The 16,869-nt window shown below is 53.1% G+C and overlaps 2 protein-coding genes across 4 annotated transcripts in view; both read right to left on the minus strand.

Moving 5' to 3' along the window:
• The window catches only part of Slc25a48 (solute carrier family 25 member 48), a 36,774-nt gene extending 34,513 nt beyond the window's left edge, over positions 1-2,261 (minus strand). The window contains exon 1 of one of the 3 annotated variants that reach the window (XR_009590880.1): positions 2,020-2,259. Coding sequence is in view for 2 of the 3 variants with exons in the window: in XM_021651198.2 (XP_021506873.1) it covers positions 2,020-2,065 (46 nt within the window). In the remaining variant the exon portion in view is untranslated. Of the gene's footprint in view, positions 1-2,019 lie in introns of all 3 variants that reach the window. The other 2 variants (XM_021651198.2, XM_021651195.2) reach the window with 2 other exon arrangements.
• Positions 2,262-11,491: 9,230 nt separating this feature from the next.
• LOC110557063 (uncharacterized) lies at positions 11,492-12,817 on the minus strand. Its single transcript, XM_021651200.1, has 2 exons — positions 12,392-12,817; positions 11,492-11,713 (listed from the first exon to the last, which is right to left on the minus strand). Exons 1-2 carry the CDS (start codon positions 12,815-12,817, stop codon positions 11,492-11,494), a joined length of 648 nt encoding a protein of 215 aa, XP_021506875.1.
• Between the last annotated feature and the right edge of the window lie 4,052 nt (positions 12,818-16,869).

Genomic DNA, 16,869 nt, shown 5'->3' on the forward strand with positions numbered 1-16,869 from the left:
AACCCCTTGCCTATACTTCTGCTAGACTTTGATGGAATCATTTTATTGGTCTGTCACTCGTGCTCTGTCTGGGCTGAGTAGCCATATGTTCATACATCCCATGTAAAGTCACAAAACAGATAGGAATACCAAACCCTGCTGTAATGTGGGTGAACCTTAAAAACCATAGGGAAAGGGACAGAGAGAGAGAGAGAGAGAAAGAGAGCTCGTGCCTAGCTACACACACGCTGCTGTAAGGCTGTCTCAAAGCCACCTGGATGAGGAAGCATCTCTAATCCACAGCAGCTGGCGTTTACACAGGGCTGTTTTCCCAGGACAAATCCCTCTCACATCTCTGACATCACGATTGGCTTAGCAAGCTGGGCAACAGGGACACTTGTTGCTGGTCTAGAACCTCCTGTTTTCTTCACCCTCCACAGTTCCCTGAACTGAGCCACACAGAGGTGAAGCAGAGGAAGCCTCACTCTGCCTGTCCAGCCTGGAGGTAGGAGCTTGGCTCCCCAGGTGCCACTGTCTCCTCAAGCAGGGGCAGGCATGGGTCCAGAGCAGCAGTTCAGTCAGTGGCAGACCAGCATCTCCTACCTCACGCTTGGCCCACCTCCCTGAAAGCAGGGGTGCAACAGTAAAAGCAGGATGCTGGGGCAGTGTTTCCAGAGACTGAAAAGTCTGTAGAGCTTCAAACAGATGTGGAGGTCATTGTGGTGACATTTTGTTGCCCAGTGTCACTAAGGAAGACAACCGCTGTTGGCAAGTGTGGGTGTTCAACTTTTTTCACCTAGGCAGACCTTGGTGCCATATTGCCTGGATTAGAAGCCCAGCACCTGTAGATGCTCACCTTAGGCAAACTGCTCTGTACTTCTATTTCCTGTTTGCTAAATAAGGCTGTGAAGGCGCCTACTTCATTGGGGTTGCTATGTAATGAAAAAAATATATGTAAGAAATATATGTAAGCACACACAGGATTCAATATGTAATAGTCAAGAAAAGCATACTGATAGGGCCATGGTTGTTCAGGGAGGCATGGGGGTGCAACTGTGAATCACGTGAGAGACGAGGTAGCCACAAAAATACACTAGAATTTATAGGAATATTTTACCACTTGGTAGAGTTAGCAAGAATCATTAAATTACATGCTTGAGCTGGAAACATTTTTTTAGTGTAGAACACAAACCTCTGAAGATACACATAGCACAGGCACTTCAGCATACCAGGAACCTACCAAGCACCCAGCTCTTGGGTGGCTGGCTAGGGGACCCACCTGGCAGTGAGACCCAGGCAGAGGCTCAAGCTCCTAGCCTCTGACAGGAAGGGGACCTCAGCACACAGCAAGCCCCAGGTAAGGCTTTACTCAGAAATTGCTCCGGTGGTCCTGTTTCTCTTTGCTAAAGTGAAATGATGGCGAATGAGGCGACACCTCCGCAGGGGGATCAGAAGCGCTGCAGATGAGCGCAATGAAAAAGGCAAGGGCTGACGGCCCACAGCAGCCAAACCAGAAGGATCCCTTTCAGCTCTCTAGGGCAGAAGCATCAGAGAGCCCCACCCCCTGCCTTGAGGGCTGCACTCCCTGCCCTGAGGGGCTCCTCTCCCTCCAGAGGCAACGCCCTTAAGACAATCTGAACTTCAAGTCCGAATCCTCGGTCACCCTGAAAGCGGTCAAGCCAAGCGCCAACTTAAGCACGAGTTTCTTGGAGACATGTCCCCCAAACCCAGGTACGCCCTGGGTCACAGAAGGGTGTGCATGCTCTGGGGTGAATCCATTGGTTGTGTGCTCTCACCAGCGGTTTAATCATTATGGGATCCAAATCCGTTGGGGCCTAAACCAATGTGAATCTTAAGAGCTTGGTTTCGGAGACAGGAGGGACCTCAGGACCGACCAAGCAGACAGGGCTAGGGACACCCGGTGCTGCGGGCATTGCTCACTCTGGGCTGTGTGCATCGCCAAGTGCCCAGGTGCAAACAGCTGGCTGCCTCCTAACAGCTTGCCCATGGGGGGGGGGGGTCTTTCGCAAGCACACTCACCTCCAATCCAGCCCGCCACAAAGTCTTCCAGCTGGAAGATGCCCATGGCCGATGCCGCGGGTGCCTGGCCCTCCCGAAGCTGGGGCAGCGCCCGTTCAGTGTGGGTCGGGCATGGCCTTGCCAATCCGACCCGGGAGCGGCAACTCGATCACCCAGCAGGTTCTCCAAACTCAGTGTTCCAGCCACCCGCGCTCCGGGCTGTCAGCAAATGAGGGCGGGTGGCTGACAGCCCGCCCTCAGAGGATCTTAAAGGCACAGCACTCAGACAAGGTGTGCTCCGGGAGGCTGCCCCTGTCACCAAGGGGAATTCCCTCAGTACTTCTGGCCACCACCCTCTCTCCCTCCCGACACAGCCTTGGAGCCTTTAAGGTGCAAGCGTCAGCCAGAAGAGCCAGCACCTGTTTAGGACACTTTTGCAAAGTTCCTCAAAAGAGGGAAGGAGGGAGGCTTTACAGACCCCGAAGGTTGCCTGCTATAGGACTCACTTGGGAAGACTGTGTTAAGGGCAAAGGGCCCTACAGTAACTAACTGGAGTGTGGGAAGATGGGTTAGCGGGAAAGAGCACATGCTGTGCAAGCATGCCTTTGCATGCTTAGATGCCTGGAACTTCAGACATGGGGACTGGAGTCCGCAGAGACTAGCGGATTGCTGGGGTTGTTTGACAGCCATCCTCATGGAAAGCAAAGTAGGTCGCTTGAGCTGCTCTTATCAACACACACACACACACACACACACACACACACACTTGCATGTATAAAGACTAAATATCTATAAACCAGAAATTCTCAATGTTTGGACAGGCCGATTGAAAGCTGCGGATAGGTCCGCTATCAGATGGAGTACACACAAGTTTCCAAGGTAGTTTTGGAGTTGAGGCTGCCTCTCCTTCTCCAGGCCACACACCATCTGCAGGCCCTGGATTGACAGTTTCTTCTGCAAGTGAGAGACTGGATAAGATATGGGAGGCATCTCACCCAGAAATTGGTGCCAAGCCAGCTCCACATAAACACCAAGGTTATCCTGCACTTAGCTGAAGCCTCCTCCCTAAGCCTCTGCTTGCTCTTTTCTGCAAGTCAGCGCACCACACTTCACAGGCCTGGAAAGTGCTCGTGTGCTTCAGGACCAGGACAAGTAGCTGCAGGTTCTCCCAGCATTCTTCAGTCCCTACCTGCTGCCTTGAGTGGCTGGCCACTCTCTACTGGCAACCCTCTACCCTGAACTTTCCAGGGCAGGAGCTTCCCCTCCTCCTTTTGACTATGTAATCTGGACATTTTGTTGCTATTATTTTTTTCTTTGTCTTGCATGGCAACCAAGAGCTGCTTCCAATGAACCAAAATTTATATACTTTAACTTGCCTTATATGAGAAGCAGCCCAAGCTCCTCATTTTTTAATTATATAAAAAGGGAGGAATATTTAGTATTTAGGCAGCCTGATTCTGGGTTGCCTAGCAACCTATGATGTCATCATGTGTCACCCACCAGGTAACCACACCTGGCAGTTGTGGTTAGGTTTCTCCTTAAAAGGTTCAACCAGACACTTTCTCTCTCTCTTGCTCTCTTACTCTTTTGCTCTCTCCCCTTTCTCTGTCGGGACATCCCCTTTCCTTCCCCCTATCATGTCTCACTCTCTCCTTTGCTTTCTTTCTTCATCTTATCCAATAAACCTCTTTCATATAAAATCTGCTGTGTGCATCATCATTTTATTTGGTCCTAACGGTTACCCTTAAAGTATAAAATGTGTATGCATCTCACAGAAAGAGAGAGTAATCATTCATCCAAGTGGCCAAAGCAGGACATGAACATGGCCAGGACCCAATTCCAAATTATTCCCCCAACCCTGCCTTCATTAAGGAAAAACCCACAAGGCACCCTACCCAAAGGAAAACTCCTACACCTCCCATGGGCAGGTCTGGCCTGTGTGGGTATCTTTTGCACTGAGAGCCTTCTCTCTGCAAAGGGGGCTTGAATTTCCAGCAGGCAGGCCATGGTAAAGGGTAAAGCAGGGCAATTCTGCTATACTCTCTGATGCATCCTCAGCTGCCCTGGACTCTCTCTGTAGACCAGGCAGGCTGGCCCCGAACTCACAGAGATCTGTCTGCTTCTGCCTCTGCCTCCCTGAGTGCTGGGATTACAGGCGTGCCACCACTGCCTGACTCATCTTCCCCTCTTTTGTTGGTACAAGCCAGTGGTCTCAACGCTTTCCAGATGTTTACTGACAATCAAAGAAAAGGGATGCTAGTCAGATACACAGTTGGGTGATGAAAGGCTATTAAAAGAACAGAAGATTGATTTTGGCTTTCAGGCTGCAACATTTCAACACTCCATACTCTCAACACTCTGACAGATCCATCAGCAGAACCTTCTGCATAGGTGAGATTTTCTCCGAGAACTTCCCTGGCCAGAACAGCGAGAACAAGGTGGAAGACTCCCCCTCCAGGAGCTGCCGTGAACTATGGTGATACAGCTAGTTAGCATTTCCTCAGCAGCTGCCAGACCTGAAGGCACAGATACCCGTTCTATTCCAGCAGAACTCTGAGGCAGACACCTCTCTGCTTCAGGGAAGCTTAAGGCCCCAAGTCCTGTTTTCTCACTCGGCAGAAGTACTTCTCAGCGGCCCACCCCAAGGCACACCCCTGTCCCCTGTACTTACTTGCCCTAGTCATGTGCACAGCTGCTTCTGCCTCCTCCGGAGGCTGCTGCTGGCTTTGCATACCTGGCCCACCCTCCTGTGGTATGCCTGTGGTAGGGCAAGGTGATTCAGGCAACCGCTCAGCCAGGTGGGATAAGGGGTGTCTGAGGGTGTGGACGGGTGGTGGATGACTAGGGACCGAACCTTGGGCCTTGCGCAAGCTAGCTGTGAACGTGTCTGTGCGTGTGATTAACATGACAGCTGGTTGATCCTTGATCCTCCCTGTAAGACTCACTCAACCAATTTAAGCACCCTACAAGCAAACGGTGAGATATCCTCAAAGGGGGGGGGGGAAATGAGTTCCTGCCTGATGGTTTCAGTCTTCTGGTCTACCCCACAAACTCAAGACAGTCAGGTCGAACCTGACATTCCACACAGAGGCTTTGGTTTCTCAGGTACAGCCCTAACGGGGTGGAGGTGCTCCTCATTCTTCCGTGTGCATCTTCAAATTCTGATGCAGAAACTGAGGCACAGAAGAGGGTGCAAACAAGACCCTACCTATCAAGTCAGGGTATTTTCTCACAGCTACCAGGTGGTGGCATAATTCTAGGGACAGTCTACCGATGCCACCTGTCTCTTCTCACACCTCCCTTCAACACCTGTCCTAATGCCCCTTTGCCCTTCGATGGCCCTTGGTGTGTGCTAGCCCTGTGTTGGCTTGACAATGTAACGCCAGTCAACCACGGCCCTTGATCTAGACACATCCTCTCAGAGGCCTGTGCTCAGAGCACCCGGTGGTTCAGTCTCCCTAACCTTCATGTGTAGCTGGGGGGGGGAGTGGCAGTGGAAGGAGGTCCCCATCAGGTTCTGGCTCAGCCTACACTGCCCCAACCAAAAGGTGGTCCTCCCTAGCTCAGAGTCCTTCTGTCCGAGGACCCACCCATGCCCCAGCTACAGGCCAGGAACACCCAGGCTGGCCACAAGATGTACCTTTGTTCCATCTGGAATGTCCTGCCTCCCCCTGACTTTATAAGTGATCCTATGCTCAGCAGTATCCAGCGAGCTTCCAGCAGGGAGGCAGTTCTGGGTCCCAGCCACAGTACTCAGAGACAACAGGAGCAGTGAACCCCGGATTTAGGAAGTGCCTCTCTTGGCCTGCTCATGTCCCCTTGGCACTTTTGGATCAATGTATAGGATCAACTGGTCAGAGTTTAACCACTGACACCTGCTACCTGTAGCCTCCTGAGGAGTGAGGCTCAGGGTGTCAGGTCCCCTCATAGCCCTGTCCCCTCCCCCCATGGGGTGTGCACAGAGTCCAATTTTGAATTCCAGAGCCAAAGCCACCCATAAAGCATGAAGCACACGCTGGTGGGAGAGTCATACAATGTCCTGTGGAGGGCTGAAAAGTCACAGCCTGTAGTTCAGTTCACCTCATATATACATGGTGGCCCACTCAGCCTCAAGGCTATGTGGCCATCACCAGCGTTAGTCTCCTAGCTGTGCTCGCTATGCCCATGATCTGGGCCAGAGACCTTTTGGGAAATGAAAGGTCTCCAAAGAGTGGCCCTTTACTGTTGGAGTGCATCCACTGTGACGGTGGCCAGTTCCCAAGGCCAGTCTTGTGGGACCACCTTGTACTTCCAGGCAGATTGCCAGCTCCTCAGGCCTGTGTCAGCGCCATTAGTGTGGTCTTGAGTTGGCAGGCAGCGTTGCTGGCAGACGGGATGGCCTCCCTGGCCCATGGTACTTGCTTGATTGCCAGCGAGTTTAAGAGTGGATGGAGCCCCCAGGTCCCCGATTGCATGCTGGGAATCTAACTTTGAAGCACTTACAAAGGAGAGCCCTACATTAAGCGGCAGCATGCAGCAGGCCCTCTTGAGCCCTGGGGTGAGGGTGGGACCCAGCAGAACAGTGGTGTTGTCCCTCTTCCCTGGGTCTCCCTCTTGAGGGCAGCAGTGATGTTTGCTCAAGCTGTCTGAATCTAAGCTGGCCTCTGGGCTGGGACACAACCAGCCACAAGGAAACCATGGCTCAGACAGGGCTCACCTCTCAGAGAGAGGCTCAGAGAGAGGGGCTCCCTGGGTTGCCAGGGCCAGAGAGAAATTTCATTCCATTTCTTCCTCAGTTCTTCCTCACAGGGAACCCCTGCAGTATCGCCTATGTAGTAGGGGCATGTGGGTAGCACAGAGGCAGGTGCTGGTGTCCCAGGATAACAGGGCCCATTTCTGTTTTCTCACTGGCTCCATCAAGGGCAGCAGCAGCTCCTGAGTCCTCAGTATGCATGCTTCTGAGGAAATGGCTAGAGAAGAGACAGTTTGCCTAGGATGCGACATCGAAGCTACTGGAGGGCACTGGAGGAGGGCTGTGTTTCCAGAAGTGGGGGAAGGCTCCACAGTGTGGATCTCCTGGTCATACCTTGAATCTGCTCAGACAATTCAGGCTGCAGCTCTCCAGTTCTTCTCTCGGCCAAGGACTCAGTCCCTACCAGTGCCCACCATGCACGTCTGAGCCAGCTGCTGAGCTTTGTGGTGAAGGCCGGCTGCTTCCACTTGCCTGATTTCCTTCACCCCTCCTTTGTCTCCTGTCCAAATCTGGATATGGAGTTCCTTGGAGACCTCTGAACCTTCCTCCATTTGTACCTTAGGCTTCACTTCTGAGCACAGAGCCTCTGCTCTGCTAAACACTCCATCTCAACTCAGCCTATTTGTGAGAAGTCTGACTGTCCCCGGTCTGCTCTTTCCATACCCCTCAGTGTAGGAAACCTCACTCCACTGAGCTACCATGCGAACCTGAGAGTGACCTTTACTCCTCTCTCCGAGGACCTCATCCTGCCAGCCAGGAATTCCTTGTGTTCTCCCTTCTCAGTGACTGTACCGCCCACTCTACTCTGGCAGCCCAGACCACGCCTGAGCTTGCGCCGTCAGTGCTGAGGCATGGTGGACATAGGCGCTTTGTTTGTTCCCTCTGACCTGATCCTGTGCCCTCTCTCCAATGGCTGCTCTGCTAGGCTACAGAAGCCTGGCCTCCACTCTGGCCACCTCTGTGCAATGTCCTCGAGTGACCCTGTGGCCTTCACCGTGCGCTAATGTTCCCTATTCAGGCGTATGCAGGTCTGTGAGACAGTCCAGTGGCCTTTCTGCTCCTTACTCCTACCACCCAGCTTTGTCCAGCTGGAGTCCAGCCAGGAAATGTGGCCTCCACACCCCACATTCCTTACTGTGTGGGACTGTACGTACTGGTCCCTTGTGGAGATGCCGTCCCCCCTGCTCTCTGGCTAACCCCGGTGCCTTACTCCCTTGATTCTGCTTGGCAGCCACCCTCCCCTGCCAGGCCTTTGCTGAAGTACACACCACCATACTCTACCTCAGCTGGACACACCCACCCAGCTGCCTGTCCACTCTGGTTTACAGTTGGTCTGTCCACCAGACAGTACGCCTTTGAGAACAAGGTGCTACCTTGTCCTGTGGGTCTAAACAGGCCCCATGTTCAGTCAGCACTTGGATTTCTTAAACAGGGAGGCCATGGGGGCAACGACTGAAGGGCTGGCCACCTGCTGTCAGCAGAAGAGGGAGTCCCAAGCATGGCAGAGCTGAAGAGGCAGCCATCTCACACCTCTCCCAGTGGGCCCTTCCCAGAGCCCCACAGAATCCTGACTTCTTTCGGGCCCTCCTAAGTGCTGGCTGCTTTTCTACTTCCAAGACTGTTACACTGATCATGAGGACCCATTTCCCACCAGCAGAAAGTAATGACAGGACTGTGGCAGGACCCCACACAGGCTTTCTTTGGGCCTGCATTGTTCCTGAGCTGGCTGCGGGAACAAAAGGCCACACTGATTTCAGGGTTGCTATGAGAGCTTGTCATTGGGCACAGGGCTCCTTCCCCATCGCCAGCTCTCTGGGGTCTGACAAGAGGATACTCAGATGGTGTTCAGCCCTGTCGCCTACCCAGCAAGATGCCAGGAGCTGAGAAGCAGCCACATGTGGCTGTGGCTGAATTGAAGATGGATTGGCCTTTGAGGACTAGGCGACCCGGACCAGGGTTGAGGCTGCAACTGCAGCTTCCGCTGGTCAGTCTTTATAAAGCAGGGCTGGTGGGTGCCCTCTTAAGGCGGTGTTCAAAGAGTTAAATTCTAGCAACACCATGTGTGTCGTGACAAGATGTGCCAGGAGAGGGCGCTGCGGCACAGCGCCGGGTGGAAAAGGCCCGCGTGGTCACCAGAAGGAAGAGGTTTCCCGCCTCCCCGTAAGGAGCTGAGCTCTGCGTTAAAAGGTCCAGAGAGACGAGTCTGGGGGTGCCAGAGAGACGGTTGAGAACCTCCTTGGGAGCTGCGGGCTGCAAGGAAAAAGAGCTTCAGCACCCCCTGCGGCTTGTAATGCGGCTCTGCCGTGCTGCTCCAGGCTTTCAGGTGGGAGGTCAAACACTTTCGCTAAAGGCCGCTTAGTGGTGATGCTTGCTGGGCCCCATCGGCTGTTCCACTCCAAGCCCCAAAAGCTCCTTCCGGCCAGGACTCCAGGAGGAAAGTGACTTCCCTAAAGTCGCACGCCTCTGCATAAATGCCCTCACTCCCCCTCCCTCAGCTGCTGTATCAATGGCACAGAGTTGGCGTGCCATCTGTGCCACACCCTAAGGGCACCTAGATAGATGACTGTTATCAGAAGGGGAAACAATCTCCCAAAATGCCAGCGGAGGACCCTGGAGCTCCCGAGCTTTCTTCCCTACCGGGTCCTGAGGGCTGTGGACCGCCTCACACCCCCCCCCCCCCCCCCCATTTTCTCCTCAGTTGATGGACAACAAGAGGGCACAGGCCGGAAGATCTAATATCGAAGGGTTCCTGTGGAAGAAGAGCGTCTAAGAGGGTGACAAGGGCCATACCTCTCCTCACTGGGGAGCCAACTGAGGTATGGGGATGGCTGGGTCACGTGACTGCCCTCCAGGAGCCCCAGGCTTAGCTGCAGACTCACCCACAGCTACCCATAGAGCAGAGGCTCAGGGTGCAGAAAGAAAACGAGGGTGGACCGGGGTGCTGTGGGGCAGGGGGTGTTTGTGCTTGTGAGTGGGAAACGGCTCGAGGCAGCTGTACACCTGAGCGGCGGGCGTGGAGAGCGAGTAGGCTTCAGCAGACCTTCACTGCCTTGGGGGTCAGGATGCTGAAGGGCCGGGGGACCTTGCATGGCAGGGCTGGGAGCTGAGCCAGGGTGGCGGCATCCAGGTCGGTGAGGATGGCTGCTGCCCTGAGTGGACAGACCATCACGGTACCCACAAAGACAGGAATGCCCGCTTCTCTCAAGCCAGCGTTTGCCTTCAGGACCTCAGCTGACCCCCAACCCCAGGGCACACATACTCTCCAAATGTCCTTGGAGGGTAGAGGTTAAGCCTGGGGGCATAGGGCAGCATACTAAGGACTAAAATGATCGGCACACTGTTTCCACTCAAAGCCCAGGTCCGCCCACTTGCAGGTCTCGGATGTGTCTGGTATGTCTATGCTCATTTAGGACCTCACGCTTTAGGAACTAGGACCCCACACTTACTGCTGAGTACTTATCCTAAGGTTTCCCCTACACCCCCAGTTTCCCCCCGTTTTTTTTCCTTTTAACTTTGAGCCAGAGTCTAAATGGTGAAGAATGACTCTCGGGTGGCCGAGAGGAAAGGCCTGCACAGAGCCTGACAGGACCCAGTGTCCTCACACTCACGTGGGAGCTCACTCTCAGCTCTGAACACACCCCCTTCCCCCCACAAACACTGCTTTTTACCCCAGGGTCAGTGTAATCACCACACAAGGCAAATGCCCCGTGTTGAAAGGGGGCCACTTTCAAAGGACTTCAAAATAATTTCTTCTGATGCAGTAACAAGAGGTGTGCATGTGTTTGTGTGTGTGGGGGGGTGTGTGTGTCAAAGAGTAAAACCCTAAAGCTTCAGAGCCGGCCCAGGAGCACTCAGGGTGGGACCGGGTAGGTGGGGAGCCTTGCTTGGATCTCTGGGTTCCAGCCCTGGTGCTCCCTGCAGGGGAATCCCGCCATATGGGCCTCTTCTAAGGTCAGGACTGGACTTGACCTCTGCCTGCTTTCTCCACTGAGCCTGTTTCTCCGTCTGTAGAATGAGATTCTCTCTGCAGGTCTGGCAAGGCTTGTAAGGCTCCGCAGAGAAGAGTTGGGGGCCCGGTTCTAAAGCACTGCACTGAGCCGATAAGGCACCCCGTCCTTGTGCTGGTAGGATTTATTTATTTACAAAGCCAGTGGTTCTCGTGTACCTCCGCGTGGTTCAGGAAGCCGCTGCTCCCTGTGGCCAGGCTACAGGAGGAACAAGGAAGTCCAAATGCAGCCACTGTTGAGACACCTCCCCTCCCCTCCCAGCCCTGTCAGGCAAAGTTTCCAGCCTCAGAGAATAAAGCAGGGTAGACGGGGTAGGAAGGTTAGTTTCTGGGGGTGACACTGGGTGGTTGAATGAGGCACGGGGCCTCTCCCTTCTGCAGCTAAAGAGAAAGAAAAGCCCAGATGTGTGGAGGGACACGCCAGGGTGGAATATCATGCCATCGACAGGCTCTGATAGAGATGTGGAGGCGAGGGAAGTTCTTTCTGTGGGGCCTCTGAGGGGAAAAGAGGATTCCCCCCTTATTGGTGGTCTTATAGAAGACCTCTTTCCACCCCAGGGCAGAGGAATACTGAGGGTCTGAGGCCTGGACACCAGGCCAGCTCCGGCGACACCAGGGCAAATGGCCTGAGCCGTGGGGGCCTCATTTCCGATTGCCTTTGTCCCTCACTGACCAGAAGGTGCTGGAATATTCCCCAGAAGTCCCTGCTGCTTTCACTCCTGTGCCTTCTCAGGCCTTCTCAGCACCAGGTTGGATCACTCCTGTGAGCTCCCCAGCCCAGAGCAGGGAAGCGTGGGGCTGATGTGCAGCCTCTCTTCAGGGCTTCTGTAATAGGGTACAAATCCTGAGGCGCCAAGAACATGGTCCCTGGGGAGAGGGGCATCCTGGTCGCCTTCACACATGAACCCTCCTAAGAAGGGACAGCAGGCCGGAGAGGGTGAAAGCCCTGAGTTGAGGTCTGGCCCTGCCAAGGAAGACTGGGTGAGGAAAAAAAGGGAAGCCAGTTTCAGGCCCAGATGCCAAGATGGACCCTGGCCTATAGCTCTACAAGGGCAATCAGGGAGGGAGGCAGGACCCAGGCCTATGGAGTATGTGGGGGGGGAGGGGGAGTGGCAGTTGGTAATGTTGCTTACACATCCAGGGGCTTCTATGGGAAAGCCTGGTTCTGGCCTTTCACCTCACCACCTAGCCCACTTCGGCAGTTTCTGGACCCCGCGCCCAGCCATGTGGTTGTGAGGAGGGTTTGCTCATTAGAGTAGAAGGTCTGGATAAAAACCCAGGCTTGGCACTTGCCAGCTGGGTGACCTGGGCCATGGCCCTTTGATTCTCTAAACAATGTCTTCCTCATAAATAGCCATTAGCCCTGTCTCATGGGGTCATTAGGATTACATGAGATGGCACACATCCAATATCTGGGTGTCTAACAAATTTCAAAAATCACCAGATGTTTCTGTGGGCCCAGCTCTGGTTTCAGGCCTTTTTCTTGAAGGACTGTAATTCTGTATCCACTTTCCTGAGATGGGGGAACTGAGGTACAGCTGTGCCCATAGCTACTGTGCTATCAGGGAACTGGCCAAGGCCTCACTAGGATATGGGCCAGGGGTAGGTGTCTAGATTTGGTGCTGCCTGCCCTCCTGTGGCCTCTTCAAACTCACAGGGCATCCATCCCTGGCTGTCACTTTGCAGCAGCCATCCTGTGCTCGGCTTCCTGGAAGGGGCTCTCTGGAGCCCAGATACCAGCAGCCTGGAGGGGTGGCACTGGGAAGACATTCTTCCTGGGAGCGGTAGTATGGGAAGAAGCCATCAGGTGGCGCCGAGTCCTCGGGGAACACATCCTCTCTGCAGCTGCAGGCAGCTTCGTGGCCTGGGCAGACTTCAGCGGGCTGGGTCAGCTCCTCCACAGCCAGGGGCTGCTCATATATGCAGAAGAAAGGCAGGTACTGCGAGCCCACTTCGGAGAGCCTGGGAGAGCCAAGTGGCTCCTGGTCCTGTGGACTGGTGGCCTGCTGGGACAAGCATCCTGAGTCGTCCTCCAACAGGGGCCTCAGAGAGCTCAAAGCACTGGACTCAGCCTTCTGCATTGTCTGAGAAGAGAGGGTACCCATTGGCTAGTGCTGCCTGCTCATTCCCCACCCCCCAAGTCCTGCCTATATTTGTGGGGGCTCATAGGGTCCATACAGGATCAGGGTTTCCCTCTGAGGGAAGTCCAGCAGCACTCTAAACCATGTCCTCAGAAAACCCTGAGCCCTCTAACTTCATTTCACTTCTCTCCCTGCTGGCTGGGCTCAGCATGTCCTGCCCCAGACCCTCCAGACCCTCAATGAGACCACACTTGACCCTGCGGGAGCGTCACAGGCCCTCTGGCCTCAGAGGAGTCCTCCCAGCCTGCCCATCTATGACTGCTAACTTTTCTGTCACAGAAACGCCTTCACTGATCTGCCTGCTTTTCCTGCCTATTCTGCACCTAAGGTGGTTGTGCCCCTGACACCTTTCCATGAAAAAAACAAGAAATAGTTCCTTATTCTAACCTCCTGATCTCAGACTCCCTGGTCAGCTTCGCTTCCTTCACCTCCCTGGCTTAGTCACATCACCTTATTGACTGACATCCTTCAAAGCCAGGACACTTGTTCTTTGATGTAGCCCCTCTGTCAGGCAGCACTTTCCTGAATTGTTTTGGGGTGATGTTGTTGTTATCTTGCATCCCATTAATTATAAGCTTCATCAAGGCAAGTCCAGTCTATCTAAATGACTTCTGTCTCTACTGGTACACAGTGGACAAAAAAGAATGGAAGGAAGAAGATAAGGAGACAAAGGTGGGGCAGGAAAGACGGCTCAGAGATTAAGAACACTGGGTGCTCTTCCAGAGGACCTAGATTCAAGTCCCTTCGTGGTGGCTAACAGCCATTTGTAACTCCATTTCTGGGAAGATCCAATGCCCCCTTCTGGACTCCACAAGCATCAGGCAGGCACTCAGAGACACATGTGCAGACAAAACACCCATACACTGGAGGGGGAGAGAGGAAGGAGAAGGGGAGGGGGGAGAACGAGAGAGAATGAGAACATCCACCAGGGCTTGGCTAGCATCTAAGTTCCTGCTGCCTCAGGGTTGGTGAGGAGAGAAGCCATGTCTTATGAAGAGGCAGAGAAGGAAATGGGGGGTTCCTTCTTGGCTGGGGGAGAGAGAGGCCTGGGGTCTCCCATTTCCATCATTGCCCATTTGGACCATTTCCAGAGACCTCAAGCTGCTCCAACGTACAGACTGTGGGTTTCACAGGAAAGTCTATTATGGTCTGGCCGCTGGCTTTCCTGACTCCTCTTGAATCACCTTCTTTGTCACACATACAATCAGTGCTGGACCGTAACAGCCCAAATGTCATGTAACTCCTGGAGAGGTGGTGGCCATGGAGATGAGGGACCAGAGCACACATCTGGCACTCTGAAGAATGCCTCTACTTACTCTTAATCCTCAGAAGGTCTAAGGGGATGGCCTTGCCTCTTCCACTGCACTGTGCTGGGGAAACAGGTTGAGCACAATCTGCCCCCATGAAGCCAATGTTCCTCACTGTACATGTGTGTAATACATGTTCCCTGTACCGTACATGTCAGCCCTAAGCCCTGGCACGGTGACTACACGCTTCCTGATTTGTATGATCTTAGCAGATGCAACCGAGTCAGGAGGATTCCTACTGGGTTACGGCATACCCTAAATCCAGGAGCGGGAAACTTGGACACAGATGCTCAGGGAGCACGCCATGGGATGATCTCACGTGGCAGAGACCAGAGTGGTGATGCCATGGCCAAGGAATGCCAGATCACCATTCCATCACCAGAAGCCAGAAGAAGGGCAGAGAACAGCTTCTTTCTCCCTTGGAGCCCCAAGAGGGAACTAACTCTATTGACGCTTGACCTTAGGCTTCAGACCCCCAACAAGGTGTGGGAATGAACTGCCATCATTTGAAGCCACCAGGATTGCAGCAGTTAAAGCAGCCTTAGGAGCCTAACGTGTCAGCGGGCTGGACGGCTCCTTGTTGGGTTGGAGGGTCCTACTGGCACTTTCTATGGAAGTCCCTATAGCAACTCCCACTATGGCTTATCCTTCCTGCCATGGAGGGGGTGCCAACCAGGACAGACTGTCCTGGGGATGGGAAGAGACCCATGCTTTTTTTTTCTTTCTTTCTGGGGCCCTGGCTCCTCTTCCCCTGCTAGGCTTGGGTGAAGGAGACTACATATGACCATATCAACTTCCAGAGGGCTTCAGCGTTGAATGCTCCATGTGCTAGGCTGCTCATACTCACCAGCACTTGCCGCTGTCCTGGCTGGAGCTGGCGGTAGCCCCAAGTCACTAAGAAGCTTAATCCTCAGACTAGAGCAGGGTGTGTGTGTTGGGGGGGGTGTGAAAGCCTTCCCTGTGAACCTCCTCTTCACCTGGCAACCCCTCCTGTCCATTGAGAGAAGATTCCACCATGAAGTCACAAGGCCTGATGCCAGGCAAGAGAGCCAGATGGCTCTGTCGCCATGGAGACATCTTCCCTCCACCCAGCACCTGTGCTCCTCACCTGCCTTTTAAGTCAGCTTAATCCAGATGCTCCCCAGAGACGAGGGGAACAAAGAATGGAAACATCTGCAGTCAGATCAGCTCTTTCCTCTGGGGCCAGGGACTCACCAGAGACCTGTGCCGGGAGACCACAGAGTGACCCTCCCTGGGGCAGAAGAAGACAAAGGCCTCCACAGTCCTGCCCACTGACTGCAGGGCACCCAGTGAGCAGCCAGTGCTGCGTGCATCTTAACTCACTTGATGCCCTGACCTCTTACTCCACTTGGGCCATGACTGAGGCACCCCACCATGGCTCTTTCCAAGTCGCCTGCCAAGGGAGCAGGTCCCAGGACTAAACACTATACAGTGTCCATTTCCTGTCTCAGAGCCGCCATCCTGGGTCCTGTAGCATGCCTGGTGTTCCTGCTAACGGGGATGGATCCGGCACTGCTGACCCCTTCCTAGGAGTCTGGAGCCACACTGGGCCACTCTAACGGTGCTCCTTGGTCCTCTCTGCCAGCCTTGGAGTCAGAAGGGCACAGGCATGGTTCTCCTCCACTGCACCTGCTCACTCGGAGGCCTCTACTGCCTACTCATTTAGGGTGACTTTATTTTAAAAGAATGGCTTGACTCTTTAATCTAGGTGGAATTTATTACTTTTAATAAATGGGATATAGATCTTAATTTTATAACTGGAATAGCCAACTGACAATGTCATTTGTAACTATATCTGCCCCAAATTGGTTTGAAATACCACAATAACTCAAATGATTAACTTTTAAAGCTCAAATCAGTGTCTACATTTATTTTTATATTCATCTCTTTGACTCTCTCGGTACAAATATATAGTTTGTATTCTTTCGGCCTTTTTTACCTTTAGTTCATGTTATAGAGTCAACTTAAGGCTAATATCGTTAAATCAGTACATCCAGTGGAGCCCCTAAGAAATAGCTCCAAGGCACTACTGAGTTTGCTTTTTTATTGAAAAACTATTATATTTATTTTATGTATATTTATGCATGCTTTATGAATGTGTGTACCGTGTGCATGCAGTGCTCTGGGAGGCTGGGGAGGGTATTTGATACCCTGGAGCAGAAGTTACAGTTGTAAACATTTCTCCATCCACCACAGGCACCCCTTTTAAAACGGGGCCTCCTGTCGATCAGGCTGGCCTCAAATCTGCTATGTAGTGAAGGATGACCTTGAACTTCTGTTCCTCCTGCCTCCGCCTCTCACATCTGGCATTAAAGATGGGCTTCACCACACCCAGATCTGCTTTCTAATGCTACTTCTTGTTCTAGAAGAGGTGGAATCACACAGTAGGAACTTGGGGAGCACAGCTGTCTTTCGTTGGCACAGTGTAGACTCATCTTCCTGGCCGTCTGTTCTTTGATCCTCTTTGCTGATGGGCATCACATCTTTCTATGCTAGAGCAGTCTATACACACACCCGAGCACAGCATGGACACTTCAATTTTCAACACAAATCCTACTGCAATGAAGAGCTGTATACAAAATATCATGTCGGCATGCTCTGTATTTCTCTGGCTACACAGCAAATGTATGCTTAAATAAGGCTTGGCTTAATTGTTTTCAAAGC

The sequence above is a fragment of the Meriones unguiculatus genome, chromosome 3 (assembly GCF_030254825.1).
Source record: "Meriones unguiculatus strain TT.TT164.6M chromosome 3, Bangor_MerUng_6.1, whole genome shotgun sequence".
NCBI lineage: Eukaryota > Metazoa > Chordata > Mammalia > Rodentia > Muridae > Meriones > Meriones unguiculatus.